The sequence below is a fragment of the Mauremys mutica genome, chromosome 1 (genome assembly GCF_020497125.1).
Source record: "Mauremys mutica isolate MM-2020 ecotype Southern chromosome 1, ASM2049712v1, whole genome shotgun sequence".
NCBI classification, from domain to species: Eukaryota; Metazoa; Chordata; order Testudines; family Geoemydidae; genus Mauremys; species Mauremys mutica.
Genome location: NC_059072.1, coordinates 58,995,472 through 59,009,977, shown reverse-complemented (window position 1 = coordinate 59,009,977; position 14,506 = coordinate 58,995,472). Strand labels below are relative to the sequence as shown.

Below are 14,506 nucleotides of genomic sequence, written 5' to 3'. Positions count from 1 at the left end.
GAGACGTAGGCTCAGTGTTGCAACACTTAACTAGGTGTCCTGGTGCCTGATGGAATCACACCACCACTACCAGCTGTGTTTTGTATGGAGCCCAATCTGGTATGCAAGGTGGCCTCTGAGCACTACCACTGCATCAGTGAGTGAGGCAGGGGAATGCCTACTTTGTGAATCCTGACAGGGCTTAGGTGTTGAGTGTCAAAATTTGAGCATGGGCACTGCTGCCTACCAGCAAAAATTTAGGTGCCTAAGCAGAGGTTTTGAGGATCTAAATATTGGACTTAGGCACCTGAAGCAGCAGTTAAGCACCTAAATCCCTTTGTGGACCTAGCCTTAAGTGCCCATATGTGGATTTAAGATCCTGACTTTAGGTACCCACTTTGAAAAAAGGAATGCTCAATTTTCAGTATTATATGCAGACATAGCTACACAACACAATTTGTAAAAATCTGAACATCTTAGATCACTTTATTCAGTAAAGAGAAAAGACATTTTGAAACATTCTTAATTGGACTGAGCAGATTTACACAAGAATTGAAATGTGTGGATTAAAAATTTGATATGTCAAAAGAAACATTGAAAAACAGGCGAGGAAATACATGGTTTACAGCTCTTGTTCATTTACTCAGATTATTTCTAACTCATCAGGGGAACTTGGCTTTTGTGTAAGCTTTCCATACAAAACTGTAGTTTATTTGCCAGAATTTCCTCTCTCCATCAGCACCAGGGATATGTGCTATGTTTTCAGTGTGACAGCACTGCTAATGATTAACAGTCACCTTTACAAATTTGCATAATATCGATCCCGGTTCTGAAAGTTTCTGTAAGCATACTTGGCATCTGATTTACTGTGTGGGACTCTTCCGAATGGTTCATGATCATTGAAACAGGAGTCAAAAACTCCATCCACAGCTTCTTCTGCTGTTTCTTTGCTAACTTTTCTAACAGCCAAAATGGAGCGAATGGCTCTGTCTCGTACACAGGTCTAAAAGAAATGGGGGGAAAAAATTGTAGTTACGATTGAGGATTTAAGGTCAAGTTATAAACTGTTTTGCCCCCCACCAGCTATCGGCTCCCTATCTGGGCTCTCAGCTCCCTGCGCTCTTGGCTCACCACTAGGAGCTCAGGGCGCCCCATGGCTCTCAGCTCCCAGCGGGAGTCTTCCACTCACTCCAGCTTTCCAGATGGAACCATGAAATTGACAAGAATGACAGCCAACACCTCAAATACAGGGGTGATCTGATGGAGGTGGGTGGGGAGTTGGGGAGTGTGGGGCAGTCATATGGAGGCAACTTAGACAAACAGAGATGTAGGGATGGCTTGAAGGGGAAGCTAAGAGAGGCAGAGAAGAAAAGGACTGAAGATGAGGGAGCTGGAGGGGAAAATGTGGGTTTGGGGGAGTGGGAGGGGAAAGTCAGATATGAATGGGTGGATGGGTAGGTGGACAATATAAAGATTAAAATGATTTCCAGTCATCTACTCGTTTTCCTGTGGTAAGATTGTGGCTAGGAATTTAATAGGAGGTGGTGTATTGCTTGATGGACTACAATAATAAAGTCCAAAGCCATACTGTACTGTTCCTTAACATAAGTCAGCATTATCTACAAGGCACAGTCTTCTTTACCTGATGGTGCTGTTTTAATCCAAATTTAAATCTGGTCATTTCATTTATGAGTGAGCAGTCTCCACTGAGATTAGCAGCTCGAATCTATCATGAAAACAAAAGACCACAGAAAATAAATGGAAAAGTCAGAGCATTACAGTAATTCATAATATAATGAAGTAGTTTCCAGTATTTTTCTCATGGATTCTCCCTCATTGTGCTGAACTGGGGAAGACTGAACTCTTCTTTGCCCTCTTGGTGTTAGCTATGCCAGGGCATGGTTCATTGACCACCATCTTTTCCCCTGATTTTGCTCTCTCCTGTACTTTTTTGCTTTTTTCTTTTCATAGTAACCCCACCACCACCACTAAATTCTATACAAGGCTACATATTGTTCTGGACGGAATATCCACTGGTGACTCCGGGGGGCCAAGTCAAACATGCTCTTGCAGCTGAAATGAGTGATCAGGGAGTAGAGAAGAAAAAATTAGATCTGTGAGGCACTGCTTAAACTTGAAAACCCTGTGAGATGCTCGTGTTGCCATCTGCATTAGGGGCTGCTGTAAGAGCACGGAAGGCAGGCAAGTGGCTTTCAAAGAACCACCTGCTGCATCTTCCACAGTAGCAGGAACACAGCTGCATTAAGAGAAGTGCAGACGTAGAGTCATGCACATTTCTCTAGCCCTTGATGTTCTCTTCCTCGCACTTTCTCTCCCTCCGCCAGACTAGTCTGGGACTTCCTTGGTATAGCCTACCTTCTGTGATGGGAAACGATGCTCTAGTAGTTTAAATTAAAAAAAAAAAAATTATGAAAATCAAGTGTAGAAAAAAAACCAAATCATTGTTTCACAAGAGGAAAAAGCTAGTATTTGTAATGGTGAATTTAAAAAAAAGATTGAAAGGGCAAAAGTTGTTTGGACACAAAAAATGGGCCAAAAAGTACAAACAAGCAATTCCCAAAAAAGCAAGAGCCCAATCTTATGTTAAATCTTGTATGATATACAATTTTATGTACTTTTATAAAATCCGACCTTTTTGTAGCAAATTCGTTTCAGTGATCTGCTGTAATGTATCTGCAGTTTTTACAATGAAACCTGTAAGTTTCTGCTATCAACTCCAGATATCATTCTTTACATTTCTTGGAAAGTATTCCTAAACGTTTTAAGCTAAAATGACACAGACACCATTTAACTCTATATATTTACATTATCTTTATTGGCATAGAATAATTTTTTTTTGTTACAGTGAGGAAATTTTCTACTTTTTCAAAATTACAAAGATGACATTTACATGGAAATATACTTCACATAATTCTAGTTCATATTCCAAAATGAACTATTAGTAACCTGTGTAAGTAGCTTAGTTTCGTTTCATAATCTATCAAGTTCTCCTTGCTACACAAGCAACTATGTGCCACTCAATAATGATCTGGTAATAACTACTCTCCAGGAAAGGATTAGAGTGTCATGAACAGAGGTTTATGATTATTAAGGCTATAGTCAATGAAATAATATGTACATATTTTTACAGGAAGAGTCACTTTTGTTAATAACCTTACCTTTGAACTCTAATATACTACTATGAAGATTATGCAAAATATCAATATTTGTAGAAAAAGGAACTTTATAAATACTGTACTATCTATACACTTTTATTCTGTAGCTATTGAAACATGATAATGCTCACTTAATTACGTATCAGAAGCAGATAAATACGTATTATGTATTACATTTGTTTGTTAAACTCCAAAACATAGTATTTCAACTTGTACTTTGAACAAATCTGGTCTCTAGAATGAACAAACAAAAGAACAAAAAAGGGATGAAGAAGGGAGTTATACTGAATTATGTCTGGACAGAACAGAATGTTTGGCTTAGCACCAAAACCTCTAATAACCACCAGTAAGTAACACTCGGACTCAAGAAAGAAGCGTACTCATGTGTGACAAGCACATTGACTTACCTCTGAACAGGCTAAATGTTTGACATTGCTGAACCAGTCAACATGTGCACGACAGTGATCAAAAGCATGAATCAGTTCATGTGTAACTACTCGGTTCATATGGGATTGTTGATGAATATTGTTCTGGCATAGAACAATCTGTAGAACAAAAATATAGGAAGTCTTTAACTTTCTTCTAAAGGAATTTTCATTGCAAGAGTATACTAGCTTTGAACAGTATTACTGGCTTTCAATTTCTCCTTATCTGTTGGAATTATTTATGCAGGCAACCACTACAACACTAACTTAACCATAATTCCTTTATTAAATTCAAAGGTCAAATGGTATTTATACAATTGCTCTAAACATGCCTAAAAGCCTAACTAATAAGACCTATACTATATCCCCATAGTAAAACAACAACAACAACAAAAAACATTTTACAAGCATTTGATCAAGATACTTACAAATGGCCTAAACCCAGGGGCTCTTAGAGCCATAATCATTGAATCATACACACGTAGGACTGGAAGAGACCTCAGTAGGTTATCTAATCCAGTCCCCTGTACTGAAAGCAAGACTAAGGCCTGGTCTACACTACGATTTTAAGTCAAATTTAGCAGCGTTACCTCGATTTAAGCCTGGACCCGTCCACACAACGAAGCCCTTTTTTTCGACTTAAAGGAATCTTTAACTCATATTTTCTTAAACAAATTTAAGCTAACCCTAATTCTTTCATTTTATATTTATCCTATAATCCCTCAAAGATCCCAGGCAGGTCATCTGCATCACTGAGGATCCCACTATTTTTCTCCATTAACCATCACTTCAACCTGCGGTGTACTAATATTAATGGTGTTATCTCCAAATAATAACTCTTACATACTGCTTTTCATTAGCAGAGCTCAAAGCACTTTACAAAGCATCAGTATCTAAGCACAAGCATGGTTCTACCAGATTTTAAGGATAACTTTCTTTCATGGATTTAAATAAAACTTCCAACGCTATTTAAATATCTGATTCTGATTATAAATACATGTTCTTGCAATCTCCTTTTTCACTTTATAGGCTATTAAGACAGTCAAAAATCAATGCCCACCTGTGATGTTGCAGAATCAAAACCTCCACTGACACACCCATCACAGTCTTCACAGGCAAAGTGCCGATCTTTATAAACAGTGCTGAAAGGTCAAGAAGTATGAAGTTAGAGGCAAGTTTTAAATAAGATTGCTAAGGATCACTGTAGAAGTCAATATAGAACACAGAAGTCAGAGGTTGACCTACCAGCCAGACTGCTTCATAGCATCAAGAAGAAGTTGAGCATACGGACCTAGAAAAACAGTGCTGCAATCAATTTCTCTACACAAAGTTTTGTACAGCAAGTAAAGTTCGGTTATTTATTATATAAGATAAATTACAAAGTGAGATTTATGCAATTAATAATTATATGGTGATAAAGTAACACTGCATCTTAAGCTAAGTGCATTGTGACTTTCTTTGAAAAAAGCACTGGATGAAAAAGTCAATTTACAATTGTCCCAATTCAGATTACTAAAAAAAAATGACATTCAATTTTATGCAGAGCACACAGATATTATTTAAATAGCAAATGCTTGTATAGAGGCCAGTACTTCTGAGTCCTGTACAGAACTTAGGTGGAGGTCTGGCCTGACATTATGCTAAAAACTTTGGTCGACCTAGCTGTGGCCTCTCAGAGAGGTGGATTTACTACGACAATGAGAAAAGTCCCTTTCCGATACTGTAGTAAGTGTCTATACTACAGAGCTGTAGCACTTGTGGTGTACACCCAGCCTCAGTGTATAATAACGGAGCCTAAGTGTAGAGTTAGCATATGCCCTCAATCTACAGAAAAAGGCCTTCTGGGTAAAAAGAACATATAGCAGCCACTTCTGGAAGGTTATTTTCTTAATTTATTTAGCCAGAATTAGTGCAGATATGGAAGATGAACAAGGAATGTTACATAGCCAGACAAAAGCCCAAGAACAATGAAGAAGCTTTTAAGAGGTTATCACTTTAACAGAAACATCGAGTTACTCACAATTACACCAATTCCTACATCTTTACAGATGCCAAAAAACTCCAAATGTCCCATCTCCGCCCACTGCACTGCCAAGATCAGTACAGTAAAAGCTCTTTTATCAAGCACTTCACAAGCCAGCCAGCTCTATAAACCAGCATTTCTGATCTGCACTGAAAGTCCAATTTATAGTGCAGTTGGTGTGGGGCCAGCAGGGGGCTGGGGCATGGAAAGGACTGTGGGGCAGAGGAAGTTTGGGGCAGGGAGTTGGGGCGCAGGGTGCCGGATGGGGGACACTCACCTCTGGCAGTTCCTCGCAAGCAGTTCCCCACTCCAGCTGTTGCTGGCGGAAGCACGGCCAGACGGCTCTGCAGGCAGGCTGCCTCTGTCCCCCATCCCCGAGTGCTAACTCTGTGGCTTCCAGCCCATTGGCCGGGAACTGTGGCCAATGGGAGCTGTGGGGGGCAGCGCCTGCAGACAGAGGCAGTGTGGCACATGCCTGCTTGCAGAGCTGCCTAGCTGTGCATCCGCCAGAAGCAGCAGGGACGGAGAGCCACTGGCAGTGAACGTCCCCCCTCCCGGCACACCGAGGCCTCGCTGCCCCCGCCCCAGAGCCCTCAAACCAGCCAGAGCCCTCACCCCTCCTGCACCCCAACCCCAATTTTGTGAGCATTCATGGCCCGCCATACAATTTCCATACCCAGATGTGGTCCTTGGGCTTAAAAGTTTGCCCACCGATCTTAGCACTTCATCATTTACCTTAGTTATTGTGCAGATGCTTGTCACGGTGATATTTAATGTATATTTTAATAACAAATACTCATTGAAAATAAGTATACGTACTTGCTAAGTAGTTTTAGCAATGACGTCTGTGTTTCTAGTATTGCAGTTGCTATGTTTTGTTAGCACAGTAAATGAAGCTGCAAAATAAATGATGTTTAAATGACCTCACTCTGTAAAGAAGCAATTGATACTTATGTACACCAGGCGGGGTCGCTTGGAAGCTGAAGACTCTGCCTCCATCCCACACCAGTCTCAGGTTAGGACAAGTCAGCAAATAGGAACCACCTCACAGATCAGTAAGTGCTACTGGCTACAGTTCGCTACCCCTGTCCCGGGGCGGTTAGGCCAGAGAGCAGTTTAATATCGGTAACTGCTACGGGCAGCAAATTACACCCGGCCCCGGAGGAGAAGCTCTGCGCCCCCGGCCTGGCGGGCCCCGGGAACCCCGCGCTCAGAGCCGACCCCGCCGCGGCCACAGGGCCCGGGCGCCCCCCGCGGTGCCTACTTGTGTCCAGGGCGATCTTCAGCATCAGCTGGCACTTGTGGTGGAAGGTGAAGAGGCTGGTGTACAGGAAGCTGCGCTGCGGCTTGGCCTCGCTGCGCCGCTCCGGGAAGAGCCGGTAACCGAAATCCTCCCCCTCGGCCACCTCCTGCGGCGGCGGCCGCGGCTCGCTCCGGTCCATGGTCCCGGCTCCCCGGGCGCTCACAGGCCGGCTCGAGACATGCCCCCGGCAGCGACCGTTCCCGGGCAGAGGTCAACCCCGGCCCCGCCCCGCCCCGCCAATCACAGGGCCGGCTGCGCACCACGTGCTGCGAGCCGAGGGGCGGCGCTGTCGGCCATGACACCAGAGGTAACGGTCGCTTAGGGTGAGTGGTCGCGGAGCGGGGCTGCGCGGGCGGCGGCTGGGCCAAGGCCCCGTCACTAGACGCGCGGGTGACTCGGGCCGGCCGCGGTTTGCGGCGCTAGCGGCGGCAGGAGGAGGCGGTACCCGGCGCAAGGTGGGGTCTGGAGGGCGCGAGGCGGCCGTTTCAACCTGGCCGGGGGCGGGGCGGCTGGGTCCCTGGGCTCCTTGCGGGGGGCGCCTGTCGGGGCATGAGCCCGAGCAGCCACGTTTGCTGGGGGCACGTGAGGCGCCAGGCCCCTGGCCTGCCCCTTTTCCCGCCCTCGTCAGGGCAGCGGCTGAGCCCCTCGGGGCAGCAGCGGGCTGTGCGCGGGCTGTAGGTGGGGAACTGAGGCAGGGAGAGAGTAAGGCCTGGGGTCAACAAAGGCACTTCAGCGTTGCAGCGCCGAGCGCCCTAGGAACAGCACTGGGGGCCACCGAGCCAGGTGCCTAGACGCCGCAGCGATATATGGGAGAGTTAGGCACCTGAAACTGTGATCTCCGCCAGTGACTCTCAACCAGGGGTACGCGGAGGTCTTCCGGGGGGGACATCAACTCCTCTAGAGATTTGTCTCGTTTTACAAGAGGCTACATAAAAGCACTAGCGACGTAACTACAAATTAATACTTGTTTATACTGCTCTCTATACTGTACACTAAAGTGTAAGTATAAATTTTATATTCCAGTTGATTTATTTTATAATTAGATAAAAATGAGACTGTCAGCAATTTTTCACTAACAGTGAGCTGTGTCTGTTTTGTATTTTTCTGTCTGATTTTCTAAGCAAGTAGTTCTTAAATGAGTTGAAACTTGGGTTATGCAAGACAAATCAGACTCCTGAATGTGGTACACAGTTGTTTGGAAAAGGTTGAGAATCACTGAGCTACAGAGCCAGCATGCTAGGAAAGCAAAACCTGCCTGAAATAGCCAGTGGGGTGTGTCCCCTAAGCTTAGTTGCTCTCACAGGGGTAGGTGCCTCAGGCTATGGCTACACTTACGGTTTGCAGCGCTGGTCATCCAGCTGTGCAGGGCCAGCGCTGCAGTGTGGCCACACTGACAGCTACCAGCGCTGCAGTGTGGCCACATTGGCAGCATTTCCAGCGCTGTACTGAGAGGTGCATTGTGGGCAGCTATCCCACAGAGCACCTCATCCCATTTTGGCGCCGTTTTGGCGCTGAGTATTGTGGGAAGGGGAAGGAAGTGTGTGGGTCATTCCGCTTCCTGTTCCAACGCCCCGTGGTGCATCGCTTCACTTCCCAGCAGTCACAGTTTCGCCGTCCACGTTTCTTGCCATTGTGAGTTCAGCACGCTGTGAAATGGAGCCTGAGCTGCTGAGGAATTTGCTGCTGACTGTCGCCAGCACATCACGTTTGGCAGTTGAGCTATTCCTCCTTCAGCTCCAAAGTGACAGTGAGGAGTCCGATGATGATATGGATTTGCCTAAAGCGGGTGACATGAAATTGCTTGTGGCGGTAACGGAAATGCTCAGCACCGTGGAACGCCGCTTTTGGGCTCGTGAGACAAGCAGTGAGTGGTGGGATCACATTGTCATGGAAGTCTGGGATGACGAGCAGTGGCTGCAGAACTTTCGTATGAGAAAAGCCACTTTCATGGGACTGTGTGCTGAGCTCGCCCCCACCCTGCGGCGCAAGGACACAAGATTGAGAGCTGCCCTGACGGTGGAAAAGCGGGTGGCTATTGCAATGTGGAAGCTGGCAACTCCAGACAGCTACCGGTCGGTCGGGAACCAGTTTGGGGTGGGAAAGTCGACCGTTGGAATCGTGTTGATGCAAGTTTGCAGGGCCATTAATCGCATCCTGCTAAGGAGAACCGTGACTGTGGGGAACGTGCAGGACATTGTGGATGGCTTTTCAGAAATGGGTTTCCCTAACTGTGGAGGGGCAATAGATGGGACGCATATTCCTATTCTGGCACCACCCCACCTAGCCTACGAGTACATTAATCGCAAGGGGTATTTCTCTATGGTTCTCCAGGCGCTTGTGGATCACCGTGGGCGTTTCATTGATATTTACACAGGCTGGCCTGGAAAAGTGCATGATGCACGCATCTTTCGGAACAGTGGCCTGTTCAGGAAGATGCAGGAAGGTACATTTTTCCCAGACCGAAAGATCACAGTAAGGGACGTTGAAATGCCCATTGTGATCCTTGGGGACCCCGCTTACCCATTAATGCCTTGGCTCATGAAACCATATACAGGGAAGCTGAACAGGAGCCAGGACCATTTCAACTACAGGCTGAGCCGATGCCGAATGACTGTGGAGTGTGCTTTTGGCCGTTTAAAAGCTCGCTGGAGATGTCTGTATGGGAAGCTAGACTTGGGGGAAAGCAGCATCCCTGCGGTTATATCCGCGTGCTGTACCCTCCATAATATTTGTGAAGGGAAGGGTGAAGCATTCAGCCAGGCATGGACCAACGAGGTGCAAGTCCTGGAGGCTGAATTTGCACAGCCAGACAGCAGGGCTACTAGAGACGCCCACCACAGGGCAGCAAGGATTAGGGATGCCTTGAGGGAGAAATTTGAGGCTGAAAGCCAACAGTAATGTTTTTTTGCCTTGACCAGCAGTGAGGAGGCACCTGCCTCAGCTAGTGATCAGTAGCCAAGAACCCATCTCTTGAAGTAATCAGATGAGTGCTCTTAGTCTTCTCTGTTGAAGTTGCTCCACTTTGAATCAATGTTTAAATAGCCATTGGGCCACAGAGAAAATGGACAGACTCTATAAACTGGTAGGGCACCCCAGGAGATCTTGGGTCCAGTCTCCCTGCGCCAATGATTATTTAAGTATTTATCCAAAGCTGAGCAGCTACCACTGTAGAGATTGAAGGTGCCTCATGTGGCCTGAGGTGCCTATGGTAGCCATCACTGAAAATGCCAAAGTCAGGGCAGGCTGTGAAAAGGAGAGCAGATGCTCTCAAAAATGGTGGTGAACTCTGATGTTAGACTCACCAACCAAACTGTTCTGATTCACCACACTGGTTAACAAGAAACTGGGGGGAATTATACAGTTCCCTTTATTGTATTCCAGTAAGGAATTATTTAAAGGAGTTATTTAAAAACTCTGCTCACTATACAAAATGTTCTTCTGAACCCCAAAGGGCCAGTCACATTACCAGGCCAATATTAGTTTGGATCTTATCCAAAATACCACGTTGCCAGGCAATCTTTCAGTATCTAAAACTAAAGGTTTATTAGAAAAGAACAAGAAGAGAGTTGCTAAATGGTCCAAGTAGTCAGATACATACATAAGACTTTAAAGTCCATATATCAGGTCTTTAGCAATATTGGTGAAATTGCTGGCTTGAAAGTCCCTCTGGAACTAGGGATGTAAAATATTAAACGATAAACCAATAAGTATTAGTCTTACTGTTAACCCTCCATCATTCACCCATCTGCTTCCAATCAGCTGGTAGAAGTTCTTGCTGGGGGCCAGGGCCTGCATTCAGATCTCAAGCAGGTTCTTCTGCAGCAGAGATGCCATTTGGGATGCTGGCAAGAGGTGGGTATGGCATCAGGAAGGGGCGGGCATCATGAGAGATCACTGGGAGCCCAGCCTCCTATTAAGGGGGTCCTATTAAGCGTTGATATTAACGCTCTAGCCCAGTGGGGTCTTTGCCCCAGCAGTGAGGAAGGTCCTGGTTTAGTTTTCAAAAACAGTCCCTCCAGCCCCACAGACCTCAGGGGAAATACTTGCACAGACCTAGGGGTGAGGACCCTTGTGGAAGGATACTGCTTGCTAGGCTAGGCCAGGAAACGCCTGGCAGCGCAGGTAAGCAGGACAAGGAAACTGCCGGTCTGGGGGCTTTGCGGGGCCGGCCAGCCTGGCAGGGGGAGTGCGTTTAGGCTGGGGAGGGGGGCAGGGGCTGCAGGCCCCATTGGGGGGTAAAGTAGATCCCAGCCTCCCCCCGTGCCACTGGAAGGGGTTCAGCTGCGGAGGCGGACGGCGTGCTGGTTGGTGCTTCGGCTGATAATTGAAGGGAAAGGAAGCTGCTACTGGAATGGCATGGAGCATCTGTGGAGGCTGCATCAGGACAAACTAGATACCTGGGGCTCCTCTCCCTTTTCCTGGTTAGTGAGGATGCAAGGAGCGTGCTGCGCCCCCTCAACTGCCCAAAGCTCTCCTGGCTAGGGCTGTTGTGTCCTGCACCCTCCTCCTCCCCCCCGCCGCCCTTCCCCATCTGTCCGGGGCAAGCGGAAGGGGAGACACGTCTTCCTAGGCATTGTGAGGGCCAAATTGGTTAACCGGTTAAATGGTTAACCAATATAATTTTTATAGTTTAAACAGGTACTTCTTTAAATGATATTTACATCCCTATCTGGAACACATCCAAAGCTTGGCTGGGTTATTCAGTCCTTTGTTCAGAACTTCAGTTCGCAAAGAATTTACTCCAGAGGTAAGAAGCAGGATTGAAGATAAAATGCAGCTGCCTTTTATATCCTTTGGCTTGTGGCTTGCATACTGCATCACACCTCACATCAAAATATCCCATTGCTTAGTGATTAGAGCATCTTCCTGAGATGTCAGATCCTTCCTCCCAGTCTGGCAGAGCGAGGAATTGAACCTGGATCATTCACATCGCAGGTGACCACTGGGCTAAATATTGTAAGAAAACTCCTCCTCCTAGCAGATTTTGAATGGGACCTGATCTGATGGGTACCCTCAGTCCACCTACCGGATTGGGCTCTGCGCACAAGATAGGCAGATGAATGCCTATCTTTTCCCAGTTTGTGCACCATTAGGCATCTAGATGCCGAGAGTGAGGCAGCAGTGTAAGTTCCCAGAGGTGGAAATTTAGATGCAGAGGGAACCTGTAAACTTAGGCACCACGTGTGCTTAGTCGCCTGTGGGGTTCGGTGGGAGTTTTGTGGATCATGGTGGAGTTTAAAACTGGGTTTTAGGTGCCTAAAGCTGAATTTTAAGTGCACTCAAGTACCTTTGTGGATCAGGGTGTAAGTGACTTGCCCAAGATTGCACAGGAAGTCTGTGGCAGAGCTATGAATTGAATCTAGGTCTCCTGACTAGATAAGAGGGAGGGGGAGGAGTTATTTTAATTAAGTGCCTTTGTGGACACGAACAAATGGATATAAACAAGTTTAGGCAAAGGCAGTTAGGCAAAGGTTTCTAACCATCAGAGAAGTAAAGTTCTGGAACAGCTCAGGGGAGCAGTGGGGACTTCTATGACAGGACTGCCTACAATGGCATGTGGCCCTTGGTGATTTTTGCTACTGGCAGTTGGCCAATGGCTGGAGATAGGACACTAGATGGGGTGGGTTCTGAATTAATACAGATAATTCTTTCCCGGGTATCTGCCTGGTGGGTCTTGCCCATATGATCAGGGTCTAACTCAGGGGTTGGCATCCTTTCAGAAGTGGTGTGCCGAGTCTTCATTTAGTCACTCTAATTTAACGTTTCGCTTGCCAGTAATACATTTTAACGTTTTTAGGTCTCTTTCTATAAGTCTATAATATATAACTAAACTATTGTTGTATGTAAAGTAAATAAGGTTTTTAAAATGTTTAAGAAGCTTCATTTAAAATTAAATTAAAATGCAGAGCCCCTCGGACCGGTGGCCAGGACCCAGGCAGTGTGAGTGTCACTGAAAATCAGTTCACATGCCGCCTTTGGCAGGCATGCCATAGGTTGCCTACCCCTGCTTTAAAGCATGATTTGAGGATTTCAGTAACTCGGCCAAAGGGTGGGTGGGGGGGTCTATTTCAGTGGGTGGGTGAGGTTCTGTGGCCTGCAATGTGCAGGAGGTCAGAATTATCATCATGATGATCCTGTCTGACCTTAAAGCCTGTGACACTCCCAGTCTAGTGACTGGTCCACCACAGAGCATCCTTTCCTCCCCACTTCCCTTATGTAGGTAACTGTATACATTAATTTTAGCAGCATGTCTTTTCAGCACATGCCTGAGGAATAAGAAGCCAAAATATCATACTTTGTTCAGAAAGGACCCTTACTGTGTTCACCTGGTTAAAGGCTTCCCTAATTAATATCTCTTATTGTCCTCTGCAGGTTGAGAGGTATGAATAGAGACTTTAATATGCAAAGGAATTCCAAGTTTTTTGCTTAGGCCCCTATCCTCCAAACTCTTAAACATGCTAGTACACTTTACAGGGTTCTAAATTAACAGGATCAATACTGGAAAGGGACCTGAGCATTGGTGTGCTCAGCTCAATGAAGACCTCTGCCCATTTGCAAAAAAACAAACAAGATGTTAGGAAGCATAAGGAACAGGCTATAGAAGAGCAAGAACAAGAGAAACAGAAGGGTGCCAAATTTCAGTACTAAGATTTTTTTTTTTTGCACAACACATAATTAGATTATGGACCTCATTGACACAGGAAGTCACTTAGGCCAAGAAATTAGCAGGATTCAAAGATATTTAAACAGATAGCAAGACTATCCAGAGTTTATAATAGTTAATGGTTACCAAAAAATAAGAAGGGATATAAAACTTCATTTTTATAGGTTTAAAACAATTTTTACAGATTAGGATGAGAGCTTCATGGAAGACAGATTATCCCATATCTGTCTATTGCTGGGTTTCTTGAAGTTCCTCTGAAGCATCTGGTGCCAGTCACTTTGGAGACAGGATACGAGACCATGGGCTAATCCAATGCTGCAATTCCTATGTTCCACTGAGTTCTAAATTCATTGTAACAATTTAGGAAAATGACCTTGGCATCATTCAGGATAGCTGAAGAAGAGCATCTGTTCAGTGTGCAGCAGTGGTAAAAAAAAAGCAAGCAAAAAGTTACACTGTATAAAGAATGTGGGTTAATGATCATGAAAATATCTTTGTTTTAGGTAAGACTAATGTTAAATTCTTGTCATCCTGCCTCAGAACAGATATAACAGAAATAGGAGTCTAGGACTCTGAAAACTTGAAGGTGTGGAAAGAGTAAAGAGATTAGTAGTATCTAATTGAGAAATTATAAAAATAACAGGGGACATAATGTTAATATACAAAATAGTGACTGGAATCAGAGACAGTGAATTGGATATTTCTATTTACCTTCTGTCACAATGCAGGACCAAAGGGCATATAAAATTAAATGTAAAGAAAACAGAATTAAAACTGATAAAAATAAATACTTTTTTACATAGCAGTTGAACAATAATCAACTATTTGTTTTGCATCACCACAAACTGAGACCTGGAATTTAAGAAGGTTCAAAAATATTGAACATCCACAGTGATGTTGGATAGGGTAAACAATATTTATTTTTTCTGTAAGTGA

The 14,506-nt window shown here is 45.2% G+C and overlaps 2 protein-coding genes across 9 annotated transcripts in view; one reads left to right on the top strand and one right to left on the bottom strand.

Moving 5' to 3' along the window:
* Nucleotides 1-436: 436 nt before the first annotated feature.
* On the bottom strand, nucleotides 437-7,124 carry ATP23 (ATP23 metallopeptidase and ATP synthase assembly factor homolog). Of its 2 annotated transcripts, none has more exons than XM_045032735.1 (6): nucleotides 6,868-7,124; nucleotides 4,826-4,871; nucleotides 4,641-4,722; nucleotides 3,563-3,700; nucleotides 1,622-1,705; nucleotides 437-982 (listed from the first exon to the last, which is right to left on the bottom strand). In XM_045032735.1, exons 1-6 carry the CDS (start codon nucleotides 7,043-7,045, stop codon nucleotides 779-781), a joined length of 732 nt encoding a protein of 243 aa, XP_044888670.1. In that variant the 5' UTR covers nucleotides 7,046-7,124; the 3' UTR covers nucleotides 437-778. The 2 variants fall into 2 exon arrangements, with proteins under 2 accessions (XP_044888670.1, XP_044888679.1); XM_045032744.1 differs by lacking the exon at nucleotides 6,868-7,124 and adding an exon at nucleotides 6,423-6,499.
* Nucleotides 7,125-7,147: 23 nt separating this feature from the next.
* RPAP3 (RNA polymerase II associated protein 3) overlaps nucleotides 7,148-14,506 on the top strand; it is a 40,387-nt gene continuing 33,028 nt past the window's right edge. For 4 of the 7 annotated variants that reach the window (XM_045032691.1, XM_045032707.1, XM_045032667.1 and 1 more), the window contains exon 1: nucleotides 7,194-7,213. In XM_045032691.1, coding sequence (XP_044888626.1) covers nucleotides 7,202-7,213 — 12 coding nt within the window. In that variant the 5' untranslated portion in view covers nucleotides 7,194-7,201. The other 3 variants (XM_045032675.1, XM_045032714.1, XM_045032683.1) reach the window with 3 other exon arrangements.

What these genes read in the sequence shown, in the direction of transcription:
- ATP23 (XM_045032735.1), bottom strand. Translation starts at nt 7,045, where the DNA reads ATGGACCGGAGCGAGCCGCGGCCGCCGCCGCAGGAGGTGGCCGAGGGG. An exon ending in GAAGATCGCCCTGGACACAA is followed by an intron (nt 4,872 to 6,867) that starts GTAGGCACCGCG and finishes CTGTTTTTCTAG; the next exon opens with GTCCGTATGCTCAACTTCTT. An exon ending in AACATTTAGCCTGTTCAGAG is followed by an intron (nt 1,706 to 3,562) that starts GTAAGTCAATGT and finishes TTTTCATGATAG; the next exon opens with ATTCGAGCTGCTAATCTCAG.